Genomic DNA, 10,414 nt, shown 5'->3' on the forward strand with positions numbered 1-10,414 from the left:
CAGAAAAACACTTCTATATTGATATTAACTTAATGACCATTTTTATTATTTTATTATTATTGTGCTTTAATCATATATATATTTTTGGGTCATCATACTTTAAGGGATATTTATAAAATAATAAAAATATTTCTTACATCTATTTGTATATATTGTTATCAAATCAATTATATATATATATATATATATATATATATATATATATATTTTAATTCTACTGTTTTTTTCCAACTCATTTTTGTTTTTGTTTTGGGTAAAATCCAAGAGCACCTCTCATTTTTCGAGAATATGACACTACAACCCTCAGTTTGAAAATTAAGACAAAACCCCTTGAGATTTAATTTTATTGATAAAATAAACCTTTTGTTAGTTGACCATTAGTCCACCCTTAAGTCTAGTGAAAATTTTAAATTTTATCATTAAAGAAATGATAATTTTATCCTTTCACTCAATCTTGATAGATATGATAAATTAAGAAAATGGCATTAATTTAATAAATTAAGTTAGAAATTTTAGTTAATTAATTACAATATATTTTGAAAATTAAACTTATAAGTGAATTGAACACCTACCAACTAAGACGAGTCAATCAATTGATATAAGCATGATAATATAGTTAAATTATTATTTTAAAAAATTTAAAATTGTGAAAAATAACAAAATACTTTAATAATTTATTATTATAAAATATTTGCTATATACATATCTTGAAAATTATATCACTCAACATATCATAATTAATAAAATATAATTTAAAAAATTAGCTTAGGTCGGTCAGTTGGTTGAATTGCGGCTTGCTTTCTACTCTGGTTGAATTTCACATTTAATATCATAGCAACTTGAATAAAACCAGGAAAATTCGGTGAATTGTTTTAAATAACAGTTGGCCAATTAGTCTAAATTTGAGTTTTAAAAATCTATTTAGCATTCATACTTCACACACGGAAGAACTAATATCTAATTTTCTAATTTTAATTTATAAAGAATGAATTTTGAAATTTTAGTTTATCTTTTTTAACACTATGCTTGATAAGTTACTTGAATTTAAAAATATTGAATTATGTTTTATTGTTTTATATATGATGTGTTTAGTCATTAAATTTCTATGAAAATTATATCTAACAAATATTTTGTTGTATTATAATTACTAGGTCTTTTTTCATATATATTTTAATTTTTTTTTTAAATAATCATAGTTTTTTTTTGGTTATGTTGATGTCAATTGATTGATATAAAGTGATTAGACTAGATAGACCAAATAATTTGAGAATCAATTAGGTCTTTGAGCCACTTAGTTTTCAAGATATTATTTTGATCAATTTTTGTCAATTTAATTGTTAAACAGATATCGTTTTAAAATATCATTTTTATTATGACTAAAATTAAAATTTTTTTACATATACATAACTATTGACTAATTAACAATCAACTAATACAAGATTCATTTTATCAATAAGATTAAAACTGAGATGGTTTTTTGATAGCTTTTGAAAACATAAGGATATATAGTGTCATTATTAAAAAATTCAGGGGACATTGCTAAATTTTACCCTTTCATTTTTATTTTTTTAATTAAATTATTTATAAATATATATATATATATATATATATATATATATATATATATATATATACAATCTACATGGATGTGCCAGACTTATTATATAATGTGTCATAATAAAATCGTTTTATTAATTATTATTTTCTGAGTAATGGTTAACATTTTTTTTGATGATCCAAAACTCTAATCTCGGAAAGCCCCTCAAACTCATTCAGACAGCACTAAACTAGAGAAAATATTAACACCCGTTTATTGACGCAGATAAAAGGCAAGCCCATATATATATAAGTGGGCTATATATATACATGCTTGTGACAAAGATTGGAGGCCAAAGATAACTTTATTGCTAATATAGTGAATGTTGTTGCCAAAAATGTTGATTTGACCTCCAGCGAGCTTTCTAATACGATTCACTTGAAAAGGACGAAAACAAATGCGGCTTGGGGGACTCGGGGTGTATTCTAGGGAATCACTCCGATGCCTAAGTAAGGGATTGCTCCAGAGAGGTTGTAAGCAATAGTAAAGATGAGTTTTGAATGAGATACCTTAACCTCTCCGTAGTACCCCTTTTATACTGGTTATGTTTGACCCTAGTAGATTTGTCATTTATAGCGCTTGTGTGGATCACTCTGATCATTATAGCGCGGTTGTGGATCACTCCAGTCAATATATGGCCGACATCAATGGCTCTAGTTGAGCGATTGACTTGGTAGGTGATTTCTTCCATTAATGTTGGACACATGCCTTCTCTTTAGGGTAGGTGATATATTTGGGGTATATCAGTTGCCCCCCCCCCCCTTTTTAGTTTCGAAGTTTTGAACTATGTTCCCAAAGTTCAAAAGTTGTTCCTGTTAGGCTTTTTGTGGAGCCTAGTTGTGTTTGATTCGGGTGATGACCCTCTTCAGCTACTTCTTTAGCTATGGCTTGCCGAGCCAGATTTGGGGTGTGCTCAGCTTACCAGTGTCAATCTTGCGGCGCTCTTGGCTTTGCCAAGCCGAACTCGAGGGGGAGTCGACTTAGTTCGAGCCGAGGTGGAGGCGTACACAACTTTGCCAAGCCGAATCTACTAACATGTCAGCTCATCCGAGCCGATGCTTCTATATGCGTGTCATACCGAGTTGGGTTTTTCGGCTCACTTAAGCCGATGATGTCGAGCAGGTCCTCATTGAGCATTTGTGCTGAGCAGGTCTCCATAAGGCATTTGTGCCGAGCAACTCATCGTGAGACATTTGTTCCAAGTTGCTCTTCATGGAAATTCTTGCTAAGCTATTTTTGCCAAGCTATTCTTGACGAGCTATTTTTGCCAAGTTGTTCTTTCCGAACTGTTTTTGTTGGGTTGTTCTCAATGGAATGTTCTTGCCGAGCAGCTCTTCGTGGGCAATTTCTATCAAACTGCTCTTCATAACAATTCTTGCCGAGCTGCCCTTCGTAGGCAATTTTTGTTGAGCTGTTTTTCATGGTTGTTCTTGTCAAACTGCTCTTCGTCGACAATTTCTGCCGAGTTGCTCTTCGTGGGCAATTTCTACCAAACTACTCTTCGTGGCAATTCTTGTCGAGCTATTTTTTGTTAGGCTGCTCTTGCCGAGCTGCTCTTCATGGGCAATTTCTGTCGAGCTGCTCTTTGTGGTAATTCTTGCTGAGTTGTCCTTTGCGGGCAATTTTTGCCAAGCTGCTCTTCGTGGGCAATTTCTTTCGAACTACTCTTCGTGGCAATTCTTGCCGAGCTATTTTTTGTCATGCTACTCTCCATCAACTGTTCTTGCCGAACTGCTTTTTGTGGACAATTTTTGCCGAGCTGCTTTTCATGGCAATTTTTGTCGAGCTATCCTTGCCGAACTGCCTTTCACGGGCAATTTTCTCCTAACTGCTCTTTATGACTGTTCTTGCCGAGCTCTTATTGCCGAACTGCCCTTCATTTGGAATTCTTGTCGAGTTGTCGAGTGACTCTTCATGGGCATTCTTGCCGAGTAGCTCTTTGTGGTAATTCTTACCGAGCTGCTCTTCATGGGCATTCTTGCCTAGTTGCCCTTCATGGACATTCTTTTCGAACTACTCTACATGGGCATTATTGCTGAGCTGCTCTTCATGGGCATTCTTGCCGAACTGCTCTAGCTGACCATTCTTGCTGAGCCGCCCTTCATCGACATTCTTATCGAACTGCCCTTCATGGGGAATTCTTGCCCAACAACTCTTTTGGCCTCACGAGTGTTGCTTATCAATTGGGCTGATTTTTCCTAATAAGTTATGCTCATTTGTTAAGCAGTCTTCTGGCCTCACGAGCATTGCTTGTCAGTTGGGTCGATATTGTCTAATGAGCTATGGTCATTTGTTAGTCAGTCTTCTGGCCTCACAAGCATTGTTCATCAGTTGGGATGATTTTGCCTAATGATCTGTGCTCATTTGTTGGGTAGTCTTATGACCTCATAAGCGTTGCTCGTCGGTTGGACCGATTTTACCTAATGAGCTGTGCTCATTTGTTGGTCAGTCTTCTGGCCTCATGAGCGTTGCTCATAAATTGGGCCGATTTTCTTTTAACTAATGAGTTGTGCTCATCTTATTGAAATCGAGTAGTGTGACAGAGAATGCACTTATAGATATGTACGCAAATTTTGATTATTTAATAGAGGCACACAAAATGTTCAAAGATATGACTAACAGAGGTGCAATTTTATGAAGCAATCTCCATTCTGGGCATGCTATATTTGGTCAAAGCCCCCTAGGGCATTGGTTCACGAGAAGTTTAGGGGAGTATAGGACTAGAACTTACTTGTATATCCTAACCACTTAGGGCTGCTCTGCAGCTGGCTACTCTCTTACTTCTTCCCTGTTTGGAGGCCTCCCTCGTATCCTTCGAGCTCTTTATTTTCAAATCAACTCGATCTCTCCTTGTGTCTATTACTTCTTCCAGATTGATATACTTATGTGCTCATGTCATTAGTTCTCCCATGTCAGCAGGAGGCCTTTTCCTTAGGGAGTACAAGAATTCCCCACGTTGGAGGGTCATGGTTAGGGCTTTCAATACTACCCGATGATCCAAGTTGCGACTATCTAAGGTAGCAGCGACAAAGCGATGTATGAATTTTTTCAACGTTTCCCTTTTTCCTTGGACCAGGCTCAACAGATGAGCTAAGGTCTTTGTCATCCTGCAGCGGCTGATGAAGTGTCCGAAAAATTATTGTTCTATCTCAGAGAATGATTTAATGGATCTGGGTTTTAGGGTTCGGTACCATGCCCTAACATTCTCTTTAAGGGTGGTGCAAACGCATGACACATGATAGTATCTGGTGCTCATTGCAGTTGCATTAACACCTTAAAGGTTTCCAGGTGATCAACTGGGTCGGTCGAGCCTTCATACCTTTCTAAGGTAGACATTTTGAACTTACTTGATAATGGGACCTCCATCACTTCTTTGATGAAAGGTGGATCTAAAGACTTCAATGAGATCTCCCTGCAAAACGGGTTGGAATGAGCCTCCTTCATCATCTTTTCTATTTGCTCAATCTTCTTGATCCTCTCTTCTAATTTGTTTGATCGTTGTTCATTGACTCTCACGTTGTTCGCATCCTCCATCTTCTTTGTGGGGTGGTTTTTCCATTACTCTCCTTCGGATCTTCCGCTTTCTCCTGTGAGTCAAGATCAACCAGTTGCTGACGGGGGGCAAGTTCTCAATGACTCATTTGCTGTAAGAGCATGTTGGGCATGTCTTCCATATTCTTCTGAGAGGCTTCCATTCTCCTTTGGAGGATAAGGAATTCCTCCTTTGTCACTCCCGAACGGTTTCCGGGTACAGAATGAACGAATTAGGGTGATTGATCACCCGCAACAGGGTCGGACTTGGAATTGGTGGTTGTTGTCATGATGCAGGGATCGAGGATTGAAAATTTAACACCTTTCAGAAGCGTTCCCATAGACGATGCCAACTGTTGTTGCCAAAAATGTCGATCTGACCTCTGGCGAGCTTTCCAATCTAGATCACCTAAAAAGGACGAAAACAAACCGACTTGGAGGAAACGGGGTGTACTCCAGGGGATCACTCCGATGCCTAAGTAAGGGATTGTTTCAGAGAGGTTGTAAGCCACAGTAAAGATGGGTTTTGAATAAGATACCTTAGCCTCTTCGTAGTACCCCTTTTATACTGGCCAGATTACCTTGGTAGATTTATCATTTATAGCGCGTGGCGTGAATCACTCTGATCATTATAGCGCGAGCATGGATCACTCCGGTCAATATATGGCCGGCATTAATGTCGGCTCTGGTTGAGCGATTGATTTGGTAGGTGATTTCCACCATTAATGTTAGACACATGCCTTCTCTTTAGGGTAGGTGATATATTTGGGGTATATCAGTAAAAATTTCACATAAGCAACAACCGACAGAGCCCAAAGCAATTGACACATTATATATGTACCTGTGGTCAATCTAGCTTCTTCAATTCATTCTATTTTTTCCAAAACAGTCGAACTATATATGTTTCAATTAGGGAATTTATTTTAAATATTAAAAAAGGAGATCATTCAAGGAAAAAATATAAGAAAAAAATTTCATAAGTTATTTTCTCTCTACAAATACTAGTATAAATTTGATTAAAAATTAAGAAAATTCATAAGTTAATGTCTTGCTCAAATGAAAAATTAAATTTTCGTTCATTAATTTATTATTATTATTATTATTATTATTATTATTATTATTATTATTATTATTATTTCACTTCTCTTGATAACCAAACTTTAGAAAATATACATTTTTCATATTAGTTGGGGAATATGAAAAAATGGAACGGTATTTGTCCAATCATATATTGCATCTATCCTAGATAAACATTTTCCAATTAATTTTAGTATGACATATATATATATATATATATATATATATATATATATACTTCATGACAATAATAAATGGGTAGTATAGGATATAAAATAGGTTAATCATAATTGTTTAATGGACCTATATTTACAAGTTTAAAATTTATATAATGTATCTAATAATTATATATATAAGCAATCCATAGGTCCATTAAATAGTTCCAATCAATCCATTTTATATCCTATATTACCCATTTATTATCGTCATAAAGTGTACATTTATCTCTCCATATATATATATATATATATATATATATATGTATGCATGTACGTGTGGTGTATATATCTACACTATTTATATATTATATGCAGCTTTTAGCTGTTACAGCCTTAATGATTCTCCTGCTGGAACAAGTAAGTCCACCCATATCGAACTTGGAGACACATCAATGCATTCAAACCTTTCAACATATATATATATATATATATATATATATATATATATATATATACCAATCGGATCAATTAAGCTGAATCCAACATAACCCTTTTAGTTAATTACTTAAACCCATTACTAATTTAATGTTGCATCTTCTGCATATCTTCTTTTTGGAAAAAGCAAATTAAGCTGCATATGGAAGATAACAACAAGAAGGGCAGAACCCATACTCACGAAACCAAAATGGAAAAAGGTGATCGTAGTACGATCCAACTTTGAACTAAAGCATAACGATACACAGAAGGAAAAAGGGAAAATTCAGATGACGATGATGGTAAAGCAGAGATTCTTAATTGGGATCCTATGAAACATATATATATATATATATATATATATATATAATGAGCAAAGATAGAAGTTAGAAGGGAAGAGATGAAAATAAGAACTACACTAATAGGTAAGTGTATAGTGGTGATGCAGACAAAAGCTGGTGTTGGCCTCTGGGGTGCACAATTTTTGAAGAGATTAATTTTGTCGTAGCTGCTGGGGGGAGTGCCCACATGTTCCCATGGGATTAACACATGCCATAAATTAATTTAAAAGAGCACAAAATTTGAAGAACCATTTGGATTTGAGTTTGCATGAAACCGAGCCAGTAACCACAGACACATACGACTGTTGCAGCAGATGTATATATATACTTTCCCAAGAGAAAAATAATGAACTACATTAATTACTTAACAAGTATAAATAAATGCATCTCCCTTGATGATCAGTTTCTTTCCTTTCCGATGTAATCACCAGGAAATTTAATTAACAGGAAAACAGTAATGATCAAACATCCAACTGGGTTCTTTAATTTAGTTGAACATGCATTTATGGCTGCTGCAAGTTCCTACTTTCAGAGAGAGAGAGAGAGAGAGAGAGAGAGAGAGAGAGAGAGAGAGAGAGCTTAGCTTAATTTGCTGAATGACAGAAAAACAGAAGAAAGTGCAAAGCTGATTCAACTACACTAGTAACATGCTTCTAGCTGCAGTGCACACACACACACACACATATATAAACCTTAGACCCATCTCTCTCTCTCTCTCTCTGCGTGGGCACAAGAGCAATTGTGTATGGCGGCTAGAGGCCATATATATTCATATATGTTCATAGACTGAACCCAAAAGCTGATTGATGGGGTGGTGGGTCGTCGGATCCACCCAACAACTAAAATACGCATACCCCATTTGCCATTAATCATCACTGCTCACACCCATCCAAATCAACAAAACAAACATCTTTAATTAATTCCAAAAGCTCAAACACCACCGCTACCACATCAATGCAGCAGAACTCAAAAAGAAAATGCAACAGAGAAAAGCCCTAAACTGATCCCAAAAAAGAAAAGAAAAGAAAAAGAGAAGAAAAGAAAAGAAAATCCCGAGAAGAGAAGAGTTCAAATGTCGCTAGATATATATACTAACTCGAATCAAGCCTGCTACCCAGCTAGCTACCATCTTAAGTTTATCTTCTGAATTAGTAACAATTAACAATGGGGGAATGTTATTTAGGGTTTCTTACCAAGAGTGTGCTTGTTGTTGTGCATCCAAACCTTGAGGACGTGCCTCTTCACCCCACTCTCCTCGCAGAACTGCTGCACCGCCGCCTCGTCCTGCTTCTGTATCCTCCACCCCATCCTCTCCGCCAACCCCAGCATCTTCTCCTTCTGATCCGCCGTGAACTTCGTCCTGAACCGCTTCTTCCCCACATTCGTCCCCTCCTCCTGCTCCTCTCCCCTGCTCCCCCCTCCCCCCGACGTTGACGGCAGCGCCAGCGCCGGCGGCGCCACCCCCCTCGGAACCAACGGCCGATAAAACAACGGCTGCTGCTGGTAGTACTGCTGGTGGATATACTGCCCTCCGCCGTAGCTGCCGTCCCCCTCCGCCGCCTCCTTCCTGTGGAAATTCCGGTGGCAGTTGCACGCCGCGCACCTTAGGGCGTCGAGCGTGCCCTCGCCCCCCGCCGGCATGAACTCGCAGCAGCCGTCCACGGCGTGGCCGCCGTGCCCCACCGCGTGGTTCTTCATGCACTCCCTGTACCTGGGTTTCCGACCCGCTCCGGCCGCAGCCTGTGGCGGTTCTCCGCCGGAAGGGCCCATTTTGAGTCTGCCCGAGTTCCCCAGCGAGTCGTAGCCCGCCGGCAACCCAATCTCTTCCTCGTGCTCCTCTGGATCCTCGAATTCCATTACTCGATCTCTCTAATAATCAAAACCCACTTGCAATTATGCAAAATAATAGACCAAGAAATGACCACGGAGCTTACCGATTTCTAGAGAGAGAGGCAGAGTTAAGAGAGAGGATAAGAGAGAGAGAGAGAGAGAGAGAGAGAGAGAGAGAGAGAGAGACTGAAAAAGGCTTTCACATGCCTTCCCGTTTTCTGAAACCCTCTGTCTCTCTCTAAGCCCGCACTATCCCGAGAAGTACTTTGGTTGTGTTGGACACCATGAATTTATATTTTGTTTTAGATTTTGTATTGTCCTTTTGCTCTTTTGTCCAAAAAATTAGGGTGGCACTCTAAAATTTACTGCCAACACTCAATTTATGTACTAAATGAAAATTTTACCCTTTTAACTTTTTATCGTACAAGTGAAAAGACTAATGAATAAGAGGATAAATTTGTCATTCCATATGAATTATGGGGTTAAAATTATCATTTAATACCTAAAATATATATATGCTAATAGAACTCACTGTGCATACATCATTGAAACTCACCAAACAATACATCTCTCTTATTTGACTAAGTCTAAATACTAATTAATGTGCTAACTTAAAATTAGTAAATTCTAAATTTTATGAAAGAGCAATCATTTACAAGTATCTATTACAAATAAACCCTACTTAGTAAATGCAGTGTCATTGTTTTCGTTTTTTCACCTTTTTATTTTTTTATTGTGCAAAAGAGTAGTAATGTCCAAAGATCGACCAAATAGCATCCCTAGTTTATCCATTGACGCAAGGTGGTGGCGTCCATTGTCCACTAGTGGATGAGATCAAGCTCTAGCACTTGTAGGGAATTAACAACAAATTCTCGAAACCTGTGAGAAACAAAATAGATAAAGAGAATACACGTTAAAGAAAAATCAATCACACATATAAGATAGTATTTATGTGGTTCGACAATTTTGTCTACGTCTACGGAGTTGTAGGGATTTCACTATTATTAGGAAGAAAATATAGAGAGTGTGACGGTACAATAGTCTCTCTCTCTCACTCTCCCGTGAAATGTGACAGTTTAACCTGATCACCCAAAAAACAATTGTTTTATATGTTGCGCACAGGGTTCCGAATGGACTACAAAATAGGCCCAAAATTTTTTTTCGAGGGGACCCCCACGAGTACGGCTTGGGCTGCTTAGTCCATGGAGCGAAGGATTGGGTTAGGATAGAAATCTCTCTGGCATGTAGACTCCCATGTACCCATGCGCTCATTCCGCGCACCAAGTGCAATGAAAACGTACCCTGTGCCTTTTAATGTGTCCTTATATGAATTTTGTGCTTGATTTTAAAGATGATGATTTGCGAGGACGGGACAAGGCAGAGTGTGGTGGCACATGACAAAGAAA

The 10,414-nt window shown here is 37.5% G+C and overlaps 1 protein-coding gene across 1 annotated transcript; it reads right to left on the bottom strand.

Annotated features, from left to right (window-relative positions):
- Positions 1–8,070: 8,070 nt before the first annotated feature.
- LOC131160651 (zinc-finger homeodomain protein 2-like) lies at positions 8,071–9,258 on the bottom strand. Its single transcript, XM_058116503.1, has one exon. It carries the CDS (start codon positions 9,033–9,035, stop codon positions 8,358–8,360), a length of 678 nt encoding a protein of 225 aa, XP_057972486.1. The 5' UTR covers positions 9,036–9,258; the 3' UTR covers positions 8,071–8,357.
- Between the last annotated feature and the right edge of the window lie 1,156 nt (positions 9,259–10,414).

This window comes from Malania oleifera, chromosome 7 (genome assembly GCF_029873635.1).
Source record: "Malania oleifera isolate guangnan ecotype guangnan chromosome 7, ASM2987363v1, whole genome shotgun sequence".
Taxonomy (NCBI): Eukaryota; Viridiplantae; Streptophyta; class Magnoliopsida; order Santalales; family Ximeniaceae; genus Malania; species Malania oleifera.